The following is a 22,607-nucleotide window of genomic DNA, read 5'->3' as shown; positions in this document are numbered from 1 at the left end:
CCTCCCCAAGCACATCTGACTCCAGTCAGCAGAAAGATTCCCATGGAGTTGGATTCCCTGTTTTGCCACAAACTTCCGGAGAGTTCTTTGTTAAGTCACTTAGGGTACAATTTTCACAAAAGACTGAGGCACTTAGGAGCCTCCAACCCACTGATTCTCAGTGACTTACACTCCTCAGTCACTTCCGTGCTTGTGAACATGTGGCGGAGGGGAGGAGGTGGTGGAGCCCCAGCCAGGCTGCCATGTTACCTGGGTGAGAGGTGGGAGGAGAGAGGCAGGCGCCTCCTGCTCTGTCTCTTCCTGCCGTCGCCTCAGCCCAAGCGGTGCTGCCTTCCAAAATCGCTGCTGGCGAGCAAAATCTCTAGCAGCTGCTGCAGCCCAGCAGCCAACAGTTCACGGACTGGCACCGGTCCATGGACTGGCAGATAGGAATTTCTGTGTTAGGTCATTGATCCATAAGCATTCAAGATAATTTTCTTCAATGTTATCGGTGATGCTATTTTTGACATACAGTAAAACTCCATTGGTCCGGCATCCAATGCTCCAGCACTCCTGATAGTCCAGCACCATCGGGAACCAGGAAGTGCTCCGGGCAGCCGGACAATTGGAGCTGCTTTGCGCCCAGCTTCCCCATTCAGCCACTGCTGAAACTGACCAGCAGCTGAATCGGGGAAGCCGGGGACAGAGCAGCTGGGGTGCTGCCGGGTTGGTCCTGTAGCACCGCCCCTCAGCACTGTGGGACCAACCCGGCAGCACCCCAGCTGCTCTGTCCCAGGCATCCCCAAGAGCAGCTGGGGTGCTGCCGAGTTGGTCTTGCAGCACCGAGGGGCAGCGCTATCGGACCAACCCAGCAGCACCTCAGCTGCTCTGCCACAGGAGTCCCCGATTCAGCTGCTGCTGAAACTGACCAGCAGCAGCTGAATCGGGGATACCTGGGGCAGAGCCGGACTATCGGAAGGGGGGGCTATGAGGGGTCTGGGGTGGCATCCCCCCCACCCCATCCCAGAACCCTTATAGCCTCCCCCCTTCTGATAGTCCGGCATATCTGATAATCCGGCACCTCTGGGTCCTAAAGGTGCCGGATTATCGGAAGTTTACTGTAGTGTGCCACTGTCCCTTCCCCTTCTCTTATGTCTTCTCAATCCTTCCTAAATAGGTTATAACCATTGATTTTAACATTCCGTGTGACTCATCCTGCCCAGTTTCAGTAATACTAATTAGGTTGAATTTATTCTACTAAATGACCAATTCCTCGTGTTTGTTAGATACATCTGGCATTGATATGTAGGCAATTAAAGAATTTATTCTGTCAAGGCTTTAGGTTCATACACTGTTTATTCTCATAATCTCAATATTGTTCGAAGCACTCAATCTCTTTTTATATGTCCCTTTTGCTATTAGTTTAACAAACTCCTGACTTTTTTTAGCCAGCCTGGCCCCAAGGAGATTGGCCTCTTTTCTACTGAGGTGGAGGCCTTCTAAATTATTAAGTCCCCATTTTCCATAAAGTAGGAGCACAGAACTAATGTACGCCACCTGACATTACTTACCTAGCCAGATCTCACTTCCAGAAACTTCTGTCTTCTGTCTTCCCTTGTTCATGGAACTGGAAGGATTTCAGAGAAGATTGCTTGGGTAGTCTGCTTCTTCAGCACATTTCCAACTTCTCTCTTGTCATCTATTGTCTGTGAGATACCCCACGATGCCATGTCATTAGTGCCAATATGAACCATCAGTAATGGATCCTTGCCCATCATCTTCAGATGCCTATCCAGTCTTCAAGTGATATGTGGTGTCTTGACTCCGGGAAGGCAGTGTACTGTCTTGTTGTCTGTCTGTCCATGGCAGAATGTTCTGGGTTTTTTTCTGATTCTTGAATCTCCAGAAAAGTTCTGTGGTTTTTTTGGGTGAATGAAAAACTCTTCGTAGAGTAGAAAACTCTTTGTAAAGTGATTTTTCTTGTTGTTGAGCCACTACCCACATATGTGAGCCAAATGTCTCTTAGTTTTCCATCTGAACTTGTGGTTTCTGTACATTAAGAGAATTTTGTGCAAAATATTGAAATTTTTGTGTACAGTATTTTAAAATTCTGCAAATTTTAGTTGTCAGAACGACACAGTATAATCAAGCCAGTTTCAATTATTTTGGTAATGTATTTTAAAACTATCAAGATAGCAAGTATGTTTGTAACAATGCAGGCAAAAATATTCTGGTAATTTAAAAAAAATAGATTACTTACTAGGTATATTAACACAAAACTGAGAGTAGTTCATTTAATTTGCAACACAGAACTGTATTTCTTGCTCCTGTCATAAGCAGTATTAGGGGGAATGAGGGGAGACAGAGGAGATGAGTGAGAGGAAAGGAACCTGGAGTGAACCAGGAGGGTGGGAGAAGTATAGAACAATGTTTTTTGGGGAGAAGAGGCAGAATCGTTAAGGAGTTGGGGGTGCTTCTCTGTGCAGACCCTGGCTGAGCCCAAGATTCTCCCATTCAGTCAGGTATAACTCCTTCGTCCCCACACTGCCATCCCATGTGTCTCTGCAGCCTCCTTCTCCGTTCCCGTGTGTCCCTGAAGACCCCCCCCCTCCTATCTCCATGTGGCTTTAGACTCCCACTCCTATCCAGTGCTTGGTTTAATGCTGTCACATGCTCTGTGACACCCCCCAAGCATCCCTATGTGACCCATTCTGTCTGTCCTATTCTGATTCTGCGGGCAGGTGTTGTGATGAACTTCTACTCCAGGGGAAATTTGCACCACAGTGCATGCACAGAGTATCCTTTCCCCCAGAAAATACATTCTACTCATGAAGTACTACAGTTCCATATTTTGCCTACTAGAGGCAGCAGTGGCGCCAGAACAACAGACTGAGTTTATGCTGTTGGCTTTTCTGATGTGTCAGGCTAGGTCTACACTGCAATTCTATTTCGGGATAATTCCAGTATCCGGAAATAGCTATTCTGTGTCTTTTGAGCATGCCTATTATTTCAAAATATAATGGAGTCGCTATTCCAACATCCCTGTGAATCTCATTCTACGAGGAGTAAGGGACGTTTCAGAATAGCGATTTATTTTGAAATAAGTGCTGTGTAGACAGTGCCAAATTTTGAAATAAGATATTTTGGAATTAACTCAAAACAAGCTATGCAATGTGTGTAGCTCAAATTACATAACTTATTTTGAACTCTGGATGCAGTGTAGATGCACCCACAGTGGCCTTCGGTAGATGAAAGCAGAACTGCAGAACTTCTTGGATAGATTGTCTCTTTTGTGGAGAAGAAAATCTTCAGGACACATGAATTCTGCATGTGTTCAGTGACAGAGAATTCCCACAAGAGTAACTCTTCAAAATTACAGCACTGATTGATTTTTCAGAGTATTTACTGGTAAATACATTGGTTTAGAAATTAATATTAATTAAAAATGGCTCAAAAGAAATATACTTCTCTTTTTCATCTGACATTTTATTCTTGTTAGCTGTGTTTGTTTTGGGTGAGGGAGGAGTGTCAGCTCAGTTGTCTTTCTAGACAAAAGTTGTCCGAATGCAAGTCTTGAGCAGATCTGATCTCACAAATGTGTTTCTAAAAAGATATTTTTAGCACTAATGGTCAGTTTTCAAATTATTCTTCATAAATGAAAAATCTTCTTTCAGCAGAGATTGAAGAACAATGTTCTCTTCGGAGAATTCATGAAAGACTGCCCTATTTAAAAATAGTGGTCATCTGCATGAGACTGAGGTCACAATCTGCATTTAGACAGGATGCCCTTCTCAAAATAGCCAGTATTTTCCATTGTTCTCAGTGAGACAGAGGTCATTGCCTGCCGTTGGTGAAGATGGCCACTGCCTCCATTCTCGTGATCCTCAATGTTTGATTATGAAGAATAACAGCAACAAATTACCATCAACTGCAGTTAGAGTCTACACTTGAATGACAAAGCCTAAAAGATAAATTGTGAAAAGTTATTAAAGGTGGTTTTTATAGATCTTGATATAATTAGAAATCTCATAGTGAAGCATTCCCTTTTAAATTTCTTGTTTACTATTCATACATGAACTTTTTAATAATTAAAAAGCCCAGGGAATTCCCAAAGTTACATTAATGGAATTATATTTGAGAGTACGTATAAGTAATTTAGGGTAAAATACATTGTAGAGATGTTGTTCCTATAAAACTAAAAGAATTTTTTGCCTTAAATACTGATACATACTTTTAATCTTAAATACATTATAATATAAGTTATATTCAGTACTGGGATGATGCTTCTTTTGCAAGTTACCTTAACATTTGAAATAGTAATTAAGCAACGAGGCATTGGAAAAGAAGCATGTTCATTTTTTTCCTTTTACAGCTTTTACATTTGTACTGACAAATCATTCTATATGTATCTCAGTGTCCTGTTAAAAGATAAAGATAACTCATCTAATCTGCACAAATCACAGTGTTTTTCTAATATTGAAGGCTGAGAACTGGCAACTCACTTAATTTGTAAGCTATAACCCAAGATGTGTGCACTCATGTGTTCAGTTTTTCTCCCTCAAACAAAAAAAAAAAAGATTTTTTTTTAATGGAAAAATTATTTTTTAATTGAAAAAAATCTGTTGATAATTTTTACTTGATTTTTTTTTTTAACACAGACGATTATGGTCTTTTCTACAACGGAAAGAAGATCTAGTAAAAAAACTTAATTTTAGAAAATTTTAACTGCTACAGTAAATTTTTTAAGCACATTGCCATCTTTCAAAGGAAATTACAAGTGTGTATTAATCCTTTGGGACCACTTCTATTATTCATGAGTTATGAGCAGCAGTCAAGGTAGTAAAGTATTATTGATTTTTAATCTAATAAGAACTGAAAGTACAACTTATCTGTTCATTAAAACTTGGAGATTTAACTTGAGCCCATAGTGTAATATAGTTTTATATGTAGGAATACAATTAAACAATTTACAAGCAATTAAAATAGAAATATTTGTAGTACAAGTTATTACATATATTTTTAAAATGTCAATTACTCTTTTTTTTTTTAAAAAAAGAGGAAGACATGTTACTTAAAAGTCCCTGAAAACTGACGACATTAATCTACATGGTTGGAGACTTTAATTAGGTCCCCTGTCGAATGCTTGGTAGAAAAGGATTACAATGCAGGATGAAAACAAAGGAAAAATGACTCATGGTTTTGAAAATATTGTGTTGTTACTAGATTACAGAGAAGAATTACATGAAAATGAAAGATACTATATTTTGTGATCTGATAGTCATAAATGTTGGTTCAGAATAGATCTACTTTTTACATATAGAAATAATTTACAGAACATTCTTGCATTTGTGCTGGGTCATGTACCTATCTTGAGTATTATTATCAGGCAAGGGAGTTTGAAACAAAACAAAAGAAGCTTAATAACACTTTACTGCAGTGCCAACTGTCCCTAAGGCATATGATTTCTTTTCTGACAAGTCACTGAAAAGCAATATATACCTGAGCTTCATCCAACTAATGCTCTCATGAAAAACCTTAATTATGACTTCAGCAATGTTAATGTAGATTAACCCTCAAACTGAGTAAACAAGAGAGTATGAAGGCACCAATAAGTTTTGTATAAAAGTGCAAGTGGAGTCTTTTCTTGTTCCATTTGCATTTCTATACGGTTAATGTATGGTTGGGTAAGCTGAGTACAGATACAAACTTAACCTTAAGTGTCTTCGAACAATGTTTTGCTTTAATTTATATTTTAGCAATTTTTTCCACATTTTTTACCTGGCTTCAAAGGCCAGCTAAGTAACTGGTCTGATTATACTTGGTATAAGTTACGCCAATACAGAGGCTTAATAAGTGCAAAATTAGCTAATGTTTTAAGAACTTTTCTGAGGGTTCCAAGTTTCAAGAACTTTTCTGAGGATAAGCATTGCTTCTTCCTTTTTTTCTAACCATTTCTAATTTCCACCAGGAGATGGGATCCCAAAGGAAAGTAGCCCATTTATTAACAGTGCTGAGATGGACAGAGAAAACATCTATGAAGGGAAAAATATGGCTCTCTTTGAGGTAACTTTCAGAATTTTTATAAGAAGTTACTTTGTGTATTAAATTACAGAGCACTTTCAGGTTATTTTTAGAAAGCTAGAGCTGCATTTGCTGAAAATTAGGCACTTTTATTGACTTCAGTGGAACAGAATCAAACCCCTTATGAGTACCACAGTACATTAATGGCTAAATATATAGGACAGCAAAGATAGCTAGACTTCTTCTAAGACAAGAAAATTATGAAACAGAAAGGTTATTGATCAGATATAGCTCAGCTGTAATGTTAGGTCACATACTTGTAATGTATTTCATAGTGCAGATGTTTCTACTTCCTAATGTAAAACTGTACTGAGCAGGCCATGTGTTATTTTATAGTAAGCACTTTAAAGGAAGTGAGAAAAAATACTTGGATTCATTTTCTATTAATTCAACTGTATATTTATAATGATATTAGCATATGCAGTAACTTAATGAAGAAGGATTTTCTCCATAAAGTATTTAGCAATTTTGCAGTATTTGCCTTGCTATAATCTATATTATTTTATAGCTGTAACATAAAACAACACCTCACACCCTACAGCAATATGGTTTGTCATACACTATCAGTCTGAAATAGATTATTTGGTAACTCACACCTAGAAGTAGGTGCCAAGTGTCCGGTATTGGCCCGGGATTTAAAGGCGCAACAACTTTGGTCCCTGTATTTTTGTTTTCCCCAACATGTTTGGTATTTTTTGTGAAACTATCTGGCAACCCTACCTAGAAGCACTGATGAAGGAAGCGCACTTGATTAAAGTTTTGGGATCCAACAACTCCCCCTATATAGAGTGAACAGAGAACACTATGAACCTGTGTGGTTGGCAAGGGAATGCAATATCACGTTGAATTCATAGGAGGCTCCTTGTGGCTTATGCCTAGAAGTGAAGGATTGATGTGAATTGGAAAGCATAGGTATCATACATACAGTATCTTATCTGGCCTAATGGGTTGAAAGGTGCACAGACTGAAATGCCTTAGTCAGCATCTGGCACAAATGTGGAGCAGGAGACAGAATCTGAGCAGAAGACAGAGTCTTAGTATTCTTTGGTGCTATAGTAGCTTCATTGATTCAAGAGACCTTTTGCTTATCTGATGTCTGACCCAGAGGCTTTTTGATTTTCACCTGTTTATAGATGGGCGTGGTGGTACTGAAGTCTGCTTTGCAAACCTGGAAACTCAAGGTTTCTATGCTGAAGATGTCCATTGTAGGCTCTGCACAGAGCTCTGGTTGGAGACCTCTAGCAGTTTCCCAGACACTGTCCTATAGAGCCACTTCTGTTTCCAAGGGTGGGGAAAAGGAGTGATTATTTCTTTACATCTATCCAGAGGATGGCTGTCCCTGAGACAGAAGAGACTCTGGGCATGTGCTGTAGACTCAGAAAAGATCACAGAGAGGAAAGGCATCAATTACATTCTTTTTTAGGACCGTTCATGATTATCACTGAACGGGGCCAGTGTGCAGTCATACACTGAATGTTAAAGACATGAGGGCAAAACAATTTGTTAACACAAGAATTGTTAAAATCACATAAAATTGCCTACGTGATCTGTAAGCTGTATACATTTAGCTATGTACAGCTATGATTTTTGTAGTAGAAAACTCTGACTCAAACATCTTCTCAACTCTGAAGAGTTCTCAAATCTGAAGTTCTCAGATCTGAAGTTTGCTGTGTTTTTAATTATTGAATACAGGGCTTCCCTTCTCCCAGAAAGGAACAGTAAGAAGAAAACCCTATTGTGCATAAGAAAACTTCACTTACAAAATAATATTAAAGCAGAGTTATGTATATTAGAGGGAGGAATTTGGAACCAGAATGTTTATTCAGTGAACTGTTACCTATTAGTCCATTGCAGACTGATCTATGAAGACACATCTCCAAATAGGAATTAAATCTTTTATTAATTGAACAAAATGTAATTGTCCATTTCCTTGATCATTTAGTATATAATAGTCTGAATTAGAAAATAAAGTGTCACAATTTTATTTTGTGGAATTGTACACACTGTACACTTAAAGAAGCTTCAGAATTTTTGCTAAAAATCGACTAGATTTTCCAGCAACAGGTACTGTATTACAATTAATCAGGATTTGGAATGTGAAGCTTTGAAAAACTTATATGAAATGGCTAATGTTTTAAATTGTTTTTATTTACTAGTTAAGTATTGCTGTATATTAATATTTTTCAAAATCCCAACAGGAAGAAATGGATAGCAACCCCATGGTATCATCTCTTCTTAATAAGCTAGCAAATTATACAAATCTAACTCAGGGAGTGGTAGAACATGAAGCAGATGAAGACAGCAAGCGAAAAGAAATCAAGGTACCCAGACTTTGAAAATTATAATTATTGTGTAGTATTTTCATTACTGTGCTAGGCATTGTGTAAACACAAGGTAGACATGGTTCTTATCCTGAACAGTTAATCCTCTTAGGGCTGATCTGCACTACAAAGTTAGGTCAACTTAACGACATCACTCGGAGTTGTGAAAAATTTCACCCCAATGCAATGTAGGCCTGCTCTATACTAGAAATTTAATGGCCATAGCTAAATCTCTTAGGAGTGTGAAAAATCTACATCCCGAGAGACATAACTATAGTGACCTAACACTTGGTATGTTTTACATTTACTTAGCTCGCTAAATAAGGTATTCATATATGTTTTATCTTTTATTTCCTTTTACCCAATTCTGACTGCGCTTGCTGCCACCCCACGCTGCTGGCTTTTGTATCAGAGCTCTAGCGTGGGATAGCAGATGGCTCTCTGGGAATGGGACAGGAGCCGATATGTGCTGGGAGCCCACTAACAAGCTGGCTTCCATCATGCATCGGCTCCCAGAGACTCCGCTGACACCTCACAATGGTTACACAGTTTTCAGCAGTTACACAGTTATCCAATTACCCCCTTTTAAACATCCTCAGTGGCTACACGAGTGATCTTATGGTGGCAAAGCTGCATTGGTATGGCTGTGCAGCTGTAAGCATGTTAGTATAGACATGTCCAAAGAGAGATCCATTTATGTATTCTAAACTGAGGAGAGTAGCAGCATTGTAAGCAATGTTTATACAAAGGTTACGTAAAAGAAGAATAAAACAAAATCTTTGTACAGTAAACTTCCGATAATCCGGCACCTTTAGGACCCAGGGGGTGCCGGATTATCAAAAGGGGGGGGCTATGAGGGGTCTGGAGTGGGGTGGGAGGGAATGCCACCCCAGACCCCTCATAGCCCCCCCTTACAATAGTCCGGCTCTGCCCCAGGCGTCCCTGATTCAGCTGCTGCTGTTCAGTTTTAGCAGCAGCTGAATCGGGGATGCCTGCAATAGAGCAGCTGGGGTGCTGCTGGGTTGGTCCCGCAGCCCTGAGGGGCGGCGCTATGGCACCAACCCAGCAGCACTCCAGCTGCTCTTGGGGATGCCTGGGACAGAGCAGCAGGGGTACTGCCCGGTTGGTCCCGTAGCGCTGCCCCTCGGGGCTGCGGGACCAACCCGGCAGCACCCCAGCTGCTCTTGGGGACGCCTGGGGCAGAGCAGATGGAGTGCTGCCGGGTTGGTCCCGCAGCGCCAAAGGACGGCGCTGCGGGACAAATCCGGCAGGACCCCAGCTGCTCTGCCCCAGGGATCCCCGATTCAGTCGCTGCTGAAACAGATCAGCGGCTGATTCCAGGAAGCCCGGGGCAGAGCTGCTCTGCCCGGGGCTTCCTGGAATCAGCCACTGATCTGTTTCAGCAGCGGCTGGATCGGGGACCCCTGGGGCAGAGCAGCTGGGGTCCTGCCCGGTTGGTCCCGCAGCGCCGTCCTTTGGCGCTGCGGGACCAACCCGGCAGCACTCCATCTGCTCTGCCCCAGGCATCCCCAAGAGCAGCTGGGGTGCTGCCGGGTTGGTCCCGCAGCCCTGAGGGGCAGCGCTACGAGACCAACCCGGCAGCACCGCAGCTGCTCTGCTCCTGGCTTCCACGATTCAGCTGCTGGTCAGTTTCAGCAGCAGCTGAATGGGGGAAGCCTGTCCGGCTGTCTCAGCACTTCTGGGTTCCTGATGGTGCCGGACCATCAGGAGTCCTGGAGCATTGGACGCCGGACTAATGGAGTTTTACTGTACATACATTAATAAAATAACGACAGCATATTTTTCTTGCTAACTCTGGAATTTTTGAAATATCTCATCTAAAAAACTTAATGAAAACATGTTTTGAGTCTTTTGATCTTGCCCCTTCTGACTTCTTTGCCTGCCCTTTTCCTCATGCCCTGGTATCTTGTCCTGGGATCCAGTGTTCCCAACACTTGCCATTACTTCTAAAAGCTCAAAATAAGAAGGCAAATACAAACAATTCAAAGTATTTTTTAAAATAATATGCTTTATGATTTTTTTACTTTTGGGTTATGAATATGGGGTCTATAATTATGTTTCTCCCCCCTTCTTTGTTGTTTCAAGTGATCTCTTCTCTCATTCTCAGTTGTCTTGGTTCTCTTGCTACACTCCGTTCTAATCTGTGTGTTGAGTTAAAAGGAATTAGAATTAGATTTTAACAGACACTCGTACTTCCTCAGGTTTTATTTGATTTATGTTCTTTAATCAGAGGAAATGTCCGTGTTCAAAGTAGAAGTAAAGGCTCACTGGCTTATTTATATCAAGTGAAGTTATTTCTCTATTTCATGTTTGGCAATCTAATCTATCAGACCAAACACAAAAATGGCAGCCTAATTGAGGAGTCAGACTGGACACCATCATTTTCTATGGAAATGAAGCTTTCATTTCATTTTTTAAAAAGCCACAAAAACAAAGAAATAACAAATACCCGGTTGTTTTAGCCCTTATGGAACTGAAGAAAACATCCCCCCAGCTTCCAAGAGCCTTCTGTATCCTCCCAACTCCACCCGCCCATCATGGGCCCCTCCCCCACCTACTTCTGGCATTGCTGTCAAAGGATGGGGAGGAGGGAATGTTTTGAGGCAGGGAGGCTACTTACCCAGTCTGGTGGCAGGTAAAATGGTGGAGCCGCAGCCCTGCTGGCCACTATGGGTACGTCTAGACTACATGCCTCTGTCGCCAGAGGCATGTAGATTAGGCTACCCGACAGAGTAAAATGAAGCGGCGATTTAAATAATCGCCGCTTCATTTACATTTACATGGCTGCTGCGTTGAGCCGACAAACAGCTGATCAGCTGTTTGTCGGCTCAGCGCGATAGTCTGGACGCTCCCCTGCCGACATCAAAGGGAGTTGTCGACAACCCAGGTATGCCTCCTGGGATGAGGCATACCTGGGTTGTCGACAACTCCCTTTGATGTCGGCAGGGGAGCGTCCAGACTATCGCGCTGAGCCGACAAACAGCTGATCAGCTGTTTGTCGGCTCAACGCGGCAGCCATGTAAATGTAAATGAAGCGGCGATTATTTAAATCGCCGCTTCATTTTACTCTGTCGGGTAGCCTAATCTACATGCCTCTGTCGCCAGAGGCATGTAGTCTAGACGTACCCTTAATTGGTGGTATGGCTGCCCCCAGTGGCCACTCTGTGTATAGCTCTCCCTTGCAGGCTCGCTGCTCCCAGTGACCACTCCCATAATTGTATCTTTCCTCGCTGTGTCCCTCCCTTTCATATCCCTCCTCTCTCTGACTCCCTTTCCATGGAATGGAAAATGGTCCCATTCCCAGTATATACCATTTTCTTGGCACAACCAAACCCTAGCATTGCTTTATGTTAGGATAAGAGGAAGCTGCATATCATATTTGTTGGTCCTAGTTCTTACTGTTTAAGAGGAATTCTTGAACAAGCAGACTTGCAGATGGACAGACAGACATTACTAAAATATATAGATAGATGTGGCATATTGGATCAATTCTGTGGTCCGGCATCCTGTCTCAAACAGTGACCAACATTGATCCTTCAGAGAAAAGTACAAGAAACCTTGTGGGAGGGAGGTGTAAAAAATATGAGACTTATATTAAGGTCTCCTCTTAATTCTTAATAGAGACTATCTTAGTGCATAAACTGTTTTCTATTTTTATTAAACCGTGGTATTACCGATTATCTATAAAACTAGAAATCCTGGGAACTTCACCTCTGGTTTTGCTTACTCCTTACTAAAAAAGCCTTATGTTACAAGTCATTGTGAGTTTGCTAGATTGTAGTGAGATATCTGGCCTTTTGTTTGAAAAGGAATAGTCTATGTGGAATTTATATTTTGTTTGTTTTAGGCTCCACGAATGGGCACTTTTATTGGTGTGTATCTTCCCTGCTTGCAAAATATTTTGGGAGTAATCCTTTTCCTACGTTTGACGTGGATTGTTGGAACATCTGGAATTCTTGAATCTTTCATCATTGTGTTCATGTGCTGTGCTTGTGTAAGTAAAATTTACTTTCTTATGCATTTACCACTGATTAAATCCGATTCTATGCTACTGCCACACCTATTCCCCGCTCTCATCCTTGGGACAAGTAGCAGGCAGAAACTTTTTACAGAGCTCAAAGAGTAGCACAGATGGGAGTTACACTGGGTTAAAATACTAGCCTACCTTCTGCATCTTTTAGCATGTTCCTTTACTTATCGTCTGTAAGCAGTTTGTATCTTGAAATGTAGCTGCAAGCACTATCTGGCAGTTGGTGTGCATGCTGTGGTGCAACAAAGTGAGTCCTCCCACGCTATTTCTCTGCCTTGATTGATAGGACACACAGCTGTCCCTTTGCGTATTAGAACTGCTCAGGAATTTTCTGACAGGATGGCCAGAAAATGTAATTCACTGAGACAAATTTTTGTGAAAAGGTAGCAGATTAAAGACAGCTTTCATTGGGAAATGTTTCTTAGATTCTCAGGATGGACTTTCTGGTAAAAAAGACTAAAACACACAGTTTAATCTAGAATAGTCAGTATCTCAGTGGTGAGGCCACTCACCTGGGAAGATGCTGATTCAAGTCCTTACTCTCCCTGATTGAAAGCAGCAACTTAAACTTAAAATTTTCACATCCCTTGTGACTAGCTACATAATTGCAAAGCTATAGATTTTTCTGGAATGGATGTCTTGGAATTTCTCCAGTTTGGTATTAAAGATGGGACATTATGGCACTCACATGGGATCTGGAAGGCAAAGGCACTAGAATAAGTAGTGTAGGCTAGGATGGGGTATCTCTGAGTCTTTTGAAAACTCTTTTTTGAGGATTTTTGAAAAGGTTTTAATTTTGTGCCAGTGCAGAATGGAAAAGTAGTTCGAAATTTAAAAAGTGTTCATTGGATAGGAAAACCGTTTCTTGCCCAAATGTAATTGTTGTGGAATGTGGAGCTAGAAGTAAAACACACGATGATAATGATGAGGCTTGGTCATTTGTTACTAATTACTATTTAATTAGAACAATATTTTTTTTGGGTTGTTTTCTGGTTAATATTGAAATTCCTCAAGGTTTTCCTTTCTTCTCAGTTATATATTCAAAGGTTCTGCTTTGAACTGACCCATACTTCTTTAAGTACTAAACAGCTATTTAGTGTAAGGGTCAATGCTCAACTGACATCAGAATCAGTTAGGGGGAAAAAATGCATGTATTCTTGAGCTCCTGTCATCACAAAGCTGTGAAGATATTCTCCAAATTCCAGTTTATCTGCACCAGACCACTGGGCTTGTCCATCGTTGGTAGTTTTTAAAGAACTTTATTATGTTACATTAAACATTGTCAATAATGGTTTTTCCACAGACTATGCTAACTGCAATTTCAATGAGTGCAATAGCAACAAACGGTGTAGTTCCAGGTAATTACAATTTTTAACCTGAATTTTAAACCTAAAGTTGTTATAAATGCACTTTTAAAGGTAGAGAGCAAATCCAACATATTCCTAGGTGAATTGTTCCAATGATTAATTGCCCGCATGGCATAAAAATTAATGCCTTATTTCTAGTCCAAAATTGTCCAGCATCCAACTGCTGTATTGTTGTTATGCCTTTTTCTGCTAGATTACGAGCAATCTAAAATTAAGAAACCTCTTCCTCATGTAGATGGTGATCAAGTCACTTCTGAGCCTTCACTTGGATAAAATTAAAAAAAAAAACAACCAAATAGTTCTGTGGCACCTTAGAGCTAATATATATATCAGTGGGGTTTGCCCACGAAAGCTCATGATACTATATATATTTTTGTTAGTCTCTAAGGTGCCACAGGACTACTTGTTGTTTATAAAGTTACAGACTAACACAACTACCCCTCTGAGACTTGACAACTAAATAGATTGAGAAGTTCTGTTTAAGGCATGTTTTCCACACCAGAAATCTTTAATATATTTTCTGAATTCTTTCCAATTTTCAATTTTTTTGGAATTTGGGACACCATAACCATTGGAACAACTTACATATTGATGTGACACATTCTCCATTTCTTGAAACTGCTAAATCAGGATTGGTTCCTTTCTAAAAGATATGTTCTAGCTCAACCAGAGCTATGTTATGGGCTTGATACAGGAATTACTGGGTGAAACTGGATGACTAGTAACATGCATGTAGTCAGACTAGATTATCATAATAGTCTCTTATTAAAAAGTATGAGTCTGTATAATAATGTAATATATATAGAGTACTACTGCACAAAACATAAAATTTCAATAGAAAAAATAAATGAAATCTTTATGCAAAAAGTGACCCTATGTCCTTTTTTTATCATATGATGCCCCCTATTATCCTAGATACAGTAGACTTCTGATAATCCGGCACCTTTGGGACCTAGGTGGTGCCGTCTTATCAGATATGCCGGTGTATCGGGAGGTTGTGGTACAGCTGCACGGCTTAACAGCTGGCTAGGACACAATCTCCCTCCCTCTCCTCTTCCCTTTCTTCTTCGCTTCTCCTCCGTGCTGTAACCTGATTCTCTTCCCCCTCCCCTCTCCTTCCTTTTCACTGAAGCAAAATGCTCTTCTCCATACTATAACATGATCCCACTCTTTCCCCCCAACCTTGTGCATGGTCCCAGTATAGCCAGCACGTGCTGAGCAGCAGGCTTTAAATTAGCTGGACAGGAGCACTTGACATTTTGATGCCGGAGTAACGGGAGTGCTGAACAATTGGATGCCGGACTATCGGAGTTTTACTGTACTTCTTTCAGAACTCCTGAAATGTCCTATTTGTTCATTTAATCAATCAAAATGTTAAGTTTTTTAATGTTTCTTCAACATCTCTTGCTATGCCAAGTAGAATTTAGTATGTGTTTATATAGAACAAACAGCCCAATTGAATGAATATTCAGGAGGATGAACAGTGTTTGGAATGAAGAGGAAAAAATATAGATTTTATCAAAGTTGTTCCTTTGCTCAAAGGGAAAGTCCTTAACACTGTATCAGTCAGTGTTCAGTGATTAAATGAGATCACAAACTTATTGGAAAAAGTACTCCACTTTGAGAAATAAGCATATGTTGAATCAAAAGCTGAGAAATAGCAACATCAAAACATCTTTTAACAAAGAATATATTAGTTAAAGAGATTTCACAACAGTACTTGTATTAGGTGAATTGAAATACTAGGGTTTTTTGTTTCTTTTTGCAGTGCAAATATTTGTTATAAAAATAAATATAAAGTGAGCACTATACAGTTTGTGTTCTTTGTTGTATTTGAAATCAATATATTTAAAAATGCAGAAAACATCCAAAATATTTAAATAAATGGTATTTTGTTGTTGTTTACCAGTGCAATTAACTGTGATTAATATCTTGACAGCTCTAAATTTTCAACTTGTTTTGGGTAAATAGTGAGAACATCCCAGCAGAGCTGGTTGTGGGAAATAAAGTTGGGTCAAAGTTCTTGAGCTGATTTAGTTTAAATTAAATGTAAGGATAATGGAAATAGGTGTGTCTGATTTGTGATTTCAAAAGAAAAATGAAAGAAATTGGTTGAAATCAGTTGGATCGAAGAGCTCAAGGTCTTAAATGTGGAGGAGGGTTAGAAACTCTTTCAATCAAGAGTACAAAACTATCTGAATTTTACATTCCAAGACAGGGAGAAAAAAAATGTTGAGCGAGGCTCCAGACCCAACTGGGTGAATATTTATATCAAAAAGTTTATTGGAAGCAGTGTGTCTCTGGGGAATGGAAAGAAGGATTGATCAGCAAAAAAGCTACATTTTGGAGGCCTACTTAAGCTACCTTGAATCTAGCTAGTATTGGTAACAACAATAGCGAAGATAACAAAGAGTAGGCTAGTGAGCTAATTTCATATCCTGGGTCTGTGCCAGACTTGAACTACCTCCACTGAAGTCTACATTGCTATTGTTACCCAGGCTAGCTGGATTAAAACTGTAATACACAGATTTTTACAAAATAATTTGTTTAAATTTGGGACCAAAGTTGACCTGGCAACGCAAATGCATTGTCTAGGATGTGATGTGCATCTCTCAGATTCTGACCTAATTTTAATTTTACTTTTTTTATTTCACAGCTGGTGGTTCTTACTATATGATTTCAAGATCTTTAGGGCCAGAATTTGGTGGAGCAGTGGGACTCTGTTTTTACTTGGGTACAACTTTTGCAGGAGCCATGTATATTCTTGGTACCATTGAAATTTTGTTGGTAAGTATTTTAGCTTTTAAGATTAACTAAATTCCATTGTTTTTTAAACTTATCACAGGTATGGCCAAGTTTCCTTTGGTCCCATAAAGTTTGTTTATAGTCACCGGCCTTAGCTCTCATTGTTCTGTGCTATTATTGAGGCCTAATTAATCCCTAAATGCCTTCTAATAGCCCAGTAAGCAGTGGAAGTGATGGTAATGCTGCTAAACATTATTGACCTCCCAAGATTGCACCGGTCACAGATGCTACGCCTCTGCTTTTACTCCATTTTAAAGGTAGAGCAGCAACAGGGTTTGCTCTCGGGGTCAGAAGCTAACCCCATTGAGGCTCTGCAGTTCCCCTCTTATCAACAAATCGAGTAGTCGATGGAAATTCCATTGACTACTTGATTAGCTGACTAAACACAATTTAACATCGCTAGTTAGGCACTGGTCAGGTCCTGACGGTGCTGGAATAGAGAGGTTCAACCTGTAGTTTTAAAATAGCAATAATAGAGAATGTGACTGCAGTGAATGTTGGAGTTGACTTTAGATGAAATGTGACCCTTGGAACTTGGAAGATCTGTTGTTGTGTAAAAGGCATGGGAAACTATCTAGCAAGGAATGTAATCCATAGTAAATGTAGTTTTTTAAAATTGGCAATGCTAACTCAAGATTGACATCAGAGTAAATAGGAGCATTGGAATTTGACAGTTTTACTGCCTTGTATTGTGATGGTTTCACCTCCCCCGCCCTCCATCTCCATGCTTGATGAAATTGATTTATGGATACAATATGCATAAGAAGATTTGGACAAAATACCTCATGTAACTTATCAATCTTAATGTCACCATCTGCTGGAGCTATATATCTTATTTTGGTGTTAGTATCATTCTTGAATGTAAAGTTAGAAATAAGGGACAGGAAATGGTTTATGGTTTTAAATGTACAAATGAAGCAGTTAAGAGTGTTTCCACTGCCAGGATACCTCAATGTCTGGGTAATCACCTGTAAACAGCCTCCATGTCCTTTAAGTCTAAGCAGTGGTTGGTCTGAGGAAGACATGTGACCATCCCAACTGGTAGGATCTGACCAGGCAATTTTCCATAGAAATTGAGAGAGAGAACTACAGGTTCCCATCCAAAGTGGAATCTGCAAAACAATTGGAAGGTAGCTGTCCCATTGTCTTTGGCTGGCTAAACACTCTTTAAGTAAATGAAGCAGTGCACATCAGTGCAAATGAAGTGGAACACTTTGAGAAATACTGCTCTAAAACCTAAATAGAAACCGGCAAGTGGTGAGTTCCTATGGGTTCCTAACTTTTTTGTTTTCTTTAAAATCCTTGTGGTACACTTCATAACCATGGACATAAATTGCCTAAGGGAGTTGTGAAATGTACATGGCTGGAGATATTTAAAAGCAGGTTAGACATGTTGATCTCTAAACGGTACTTGATCCTGTCATGAGTGCAGGGGACCAGACTTCATGACCTCTCAAGTTTCCTTCCAGTCCTGTGAATTGATTATTCTGTGATAATATCTTTTTTGCTATTTGATCAGATATTCTTATCAGATGTTGTAATAAAGAATCATTTTTAATGCCTTAGTTACTGGTGCAGAAGAATTCCTACCTTTTTTTGTGCTGAATAACTGCAAACTTCATACATTGTGCATTTCTGTATCAAGTCATATTTTTGGAAATAAGTTTTCTCAAAAAATAAAAGAATGTGAAAATCAGATTTATAATGCAACTCCAATTTTACTTTAAATTTGATGCTTCTTCCAAGAAACATTTTAATTTTTTGGGTGTCATGTTTTAAGTACCCTACTTAAACCATTTGATTTTTTTAAAATAATTAATTCAGGTTGAGGGCTTGTAAAACTACTTTGAAAAATAATGATATTGCAACTTCAGATTATACTTTATAATGAATTAAGTTATTATTACTGTTTTAAAAAATACTACTAAGAAGATATCTTACTTGAATTTTACAAAATATATGGAAAATTAAGACCCTCATCATGCAAGCTTAAGCAGGTATTTAACTTAGCTCAGCTGAATAGTCCCATGATTTAACTGGAACTACTTCATATACCCAAAGTTAAGCACATGCATAAATGTTTGCAGCATCTGAAGTTAAAATTGTAGCTTTTTGTAGTTTTTCTCAGTGGTACCACTTGAACGCAATTATATGTCTGACTCTGTTATCAAAAGAACAGGTTTTTATGTTTTCATTAAATAGCTATTGTATAGCAAAATACTTTTTCATGCTATAACCTTTACTGTTGGATTAAGAATGTCTTGCTTAATTACAAGCTGTTTTCTTTAGAAATAGTCTTTGTTATATAACAAATATTAAACACAGCAATATTAAAAATTGGTCACATTTTCAAATCAGGTTACTTTTAATGACCTGTAACTGAAAAACAGTCTGTAGAGATATCTCTTTGGCCTAAGAATAAATTGGGTAATTTTCAGGTTTAATTAATCTTTTTTGTGAAGCTTCAGGAGGCTAATAAAAGGGTATATTATGAAACCTTTCTTACAGTTCAACATCGAAGCCATAGTTTTGACTCGATAATAAAAAACTGTTGGAAATAACCCTTTTCTTAATCATATTGTCCTTCAACAGATTGAGAAGCTTTTTTGTTTCTTCAAATCCCATGTCCTTTTTTCACTGTTGGTATATCTTTTCCTCTGATACAGGGATCAGTTTTTGAAATACTAAAGCTAGTATTGCAGATAAATTCTTTAATACATTTTTAATATCTCTAAACCCAAGAAAACATTATTGTAAAAGGTTGGGCGCCTTATAAGAAAAGTTTTAATATTTAATTTGTTTTCTTTTGTAGACATATATTTCTCCCAGTGCGGCTATATTTAACGCAGAAGATGCTGATGGAGAAACAGAGGCCATGTTGAACAACATGAGAGTTTACGGGACGTGTATCATTGCTCTGATGGCCATAGTAGTCTTTGTAGGAGTCAAATATGTTAACAAACTTGCACTGGTCTTCCTAGCATGTGTGATTCTTTCCATCTTTGCCATTTATGCTGGTGTTATTAAAACTGCTTTTGACCCACCAGACTTTCTGTAAGTGAAATAATATTTTAATTTTTTTGCGGAAAACAAATCTGAGCTGTCTACACTGACTTTTGCCCGAACGGGAGCAGCATAGTATTTCCGCAAGAACATTGACAATCTTACATGAGATCGTCAGTGCTTTTGCGGAAATTCAAGCGGCCAGTGTAGACAGCTGGCAAGTTTTTCCGGAAAAGTGGCTGATTTTCTGGAAAAACTGGCAAGTCTAGACACAGCCTATATGTATAGTATTTTTTTCCTAGGGAGTTGGCTAGGTGTTGGAGTGTGCACCACAATCTGGCACCTCCTGAGTTTGAGTGCCAAAAACCAGCATGAGTACGTGTTATGTCAATATTAAGACATTGCTCAAAAAGGGTAGAGTGATGGCAGTGTGGATAACTTTATTTCCCCCTTTAATAGTGTTAGATGGAATCCTGTTGGTGAAATGACTGGGCTGGAAAAGGTGAAGATCTTATACTAGGGTATATCTGCACTGCAGCGTTTTTCTGGAAAAACGGACTTTTTTCCGGAAAAACTATACTTACATCCACACTGCTATTGTGTTCTTTCGACAGAAAGTTGAAAGAACAGAGGGGTTTTTCTGACAGTGGTAAACCTCTTTCTATGAGGAAGAAGCCTTTTTCTGAAAAAGCTTTTTCGGAAAAAGGAGTGTATGGATGCAGAAGAGGGAGTTTTTTTTGTTTTTTTGTTTTGTTTTTGAAAGAAGAGGCCTCCAGGAAATAACACAGGTGCTCTGGTGGCCACTCTGTTCATACTAATCACAACTTAAATGCAAGATAGCATCCACATTGATTGGATGCTATCTTTCGAAAAAACACATCGCTATTTTGTTGCACTTTGGCTGTGTAGATGCTCTCTTTCTAAAAAATTTTTTCCGGAAGATCTCTTCCAGAAAAGCTTCTTCCGAAAGAAGCTTGCAGTCTAGACATAGTGTCAGCAACTGTGAGGTTGGCATTGTAAAGGCTTGTGTATTAATGGAACATGTTGGGGTGTTGCTTAAAGATGGCAGAGTTGAAGTTGCAAGGGCCAACCTTATTTTCTCCTTTTAAGTTTTGCTCAACTCAGAATTGTGCAAGGGAGCAACATACCACTGAGCACTTTACAATTCTGCATTAACTTAGTGTTTGCCATAGAATTAATAATGCTATAATGTGCATAACTTGTGTCATATGGTAAATGAATTTGCTAGAGAATAGACTTATCGACCAAGCTAAATGAGAACAAATTCACTATATATAACCAACTCTCCCCCCCATTTCATTTGTTTCACATGTAGTATTTGTCTTCTTGGAAACCGTACATTATCAAGACGCAACTTTGATATTTGTGCCAAATTTATTGAGGTAAACAATGAAACAGTGACAACAAAGCTATGGAGTCTCTTCTGTGACGGTCCCTCGCTCAATGCCACTTGTGATGAGTACTTCAGCCTAAATAATGTTACAGAAATTCAAGGGATTCCTGGAATTGCTAGTGGAGTCCTAATTGGTAAGTCTGAAAACATAGCTAGAGATGGGACACTAGATGGGATGGGCGCTGTTACCACAAAGAATTCTTTCCCACTTGTCTCTGGACTATTTTTACTCAGATGCTTGGGGTCTAATTGAGCAACATATTTGGGATGGAGATTCCACCACCTCCTTAGGTAACCCATTGCAGTGCTTTACCAACCTCTTTGTGAAATATTTTTTCCTACTATCCACTGCAATGTCTAATAACCTAATTCCTCCCCCCACTGCAACTTGAGACCATTGCTCCTGGTTTCTTGATTGTCAACAAGTATTTTTGAAAGCAGCTGAATGGCTGCCCATGAACAATAGCTGCGGAAATTAGCTGGCACTCATAGTATAGATATAAAGTGTGGCCACCCATCAGAAAAAAAAAAAGCTGATGGAAGATACCACGGGGAAACTAATGCTATATTCCTGGTGTTTTCAGAAATGTTCCCAAAATGTCAAGCTAGGGTTTTATACCCACAGAGGTCATCTGATGCTAAGTGTAGATTGTAGTTTACAACATTGTCTGAAATTTATGTTTCTTATGTAAAAATAGTAGGGAGAAAAAAAATGGAGTAGATTTATACTTCAGACACAATTGCAGCAGAGCTCCTGTGCTGTATTGTTGACTCTTCCCACATCAACAAAATGTGTTTCTGTTGGTACAGTAAATCCATCTCTTTGAGAAGCGGTGGCTAGGTCGATGGAAGAGTTCTTCTGTCAGCCTAGCTACATCTACAGTGGGGATTATTAAATCGACCTAGCTATACCACACAGTGTGACGATCCCTACCCTTTGCTTTATGAAAATTGGCTTGTAAATATAGAGGTGCATAATTTGGAGATGCTGTGAACAAAATACCTCATGTAACCTGTCAATTTTAATATTACAGTTTACTGCATCTGTATATCCCATTTTGGTGCATATATCATTCTTGTATGTGAAGTTGGAAGGATGTAATATGAACCTGTTACTAGTTTTACATGTGTTAATGATTAACTTAATGGCTTGTGAACAGCCTGGTTTGTCCTGCAAGTCCAGAAAGTGATCGGTCTGGAGAGATATGTGACCATACCACCTGGTATTGACACCCATCTTGACTGTGATAAATTTCCGTGGAATGGGGAATGTAAAACAAAAGAGTCCCACCCCTGGGGAGAGTCTAATTAAGCAATGGGGAGCTTTCAGCCCTTGGTCTTCAGATAGCCTGGGAAATGGCTGGTCACATTCCAAAAACATACAAAGAGGGCTGGAAACCCGTCAGAGTAAAAATTGGTCTCTAACTTGAAGATTATGCCTGAAATAAAGACAGCTCATTGGAGTAAGAATCCTGCTTGCGAGTTTCTTAGTGAATTAGAACTAGCTCTGCATTTTATTTTCATTTTAATTTATTAACTTAGTTAGATCTGTCTGTTTTCACTTGCAACCACTTAAATTCTACCGT

General features: G+C 39.3%; 1 protein-coding gene across 3 annotated transcripts in view; it reads left to right on the top strand.

The window, feature by feature from the left end:
• SLC12A7 (solute carrier family 12 member 7) overlaps positions 1-22,607 on the top strand; it is a 164,649-nt gene that overhangs the window by 72,862 nt on the left and 69,180 nt on the right. For all 3 annotated transcript variants that reach the window (XM_075921508.2, XM_075921509.2, XM_075921510.2), the window contains exons 2-8: positions 5,948-6,042; positions 8,259-8,381; positions 12,250-12,396; positions 13,736-13,790; positions 16,456-16,586; positions 19,417-19,658; positions 20,944-21,155. In XM_075921508.2, the coding sequence (XP_075777623.1) occupies positions 5,948-6,042; positions 8,259-8,381; positions 12,250-12,396; positions 13,736-13,790; positions 16,456-16,586; positions 19,417-19,658; positions 20,944-21,155 (1,005 nt within the window). The remainder of the gene's footprint in view (positions 1-5,947; positions 6,043-8,258; positions 8,382-12,249; positions 12,397-13,735; positions 13,791-16,455; positions 16,587-19,416; positions 19,659-20,943; positions 21,156-22,607) is intronic.

Source organism: Pelodiscus sinensis, chromosome 2 (assembly GCF_052426305.1).
Source record: "Pelodiscus sinensis isolate ZL-2025 chromosome 2, ASM5242630v1, whole genome shotgun sequence".
Classification (NCBI taxonomy): Eukaryota; Metazoa; Chordata; order Testudines; family Trionychidae; genus Pelodiscus; species Pelodiscus sinensis.
Note: the sequence above shows the minus strand (reverse complement) of the source record. Positions and strands in the feature narration are given on the sequence as shown.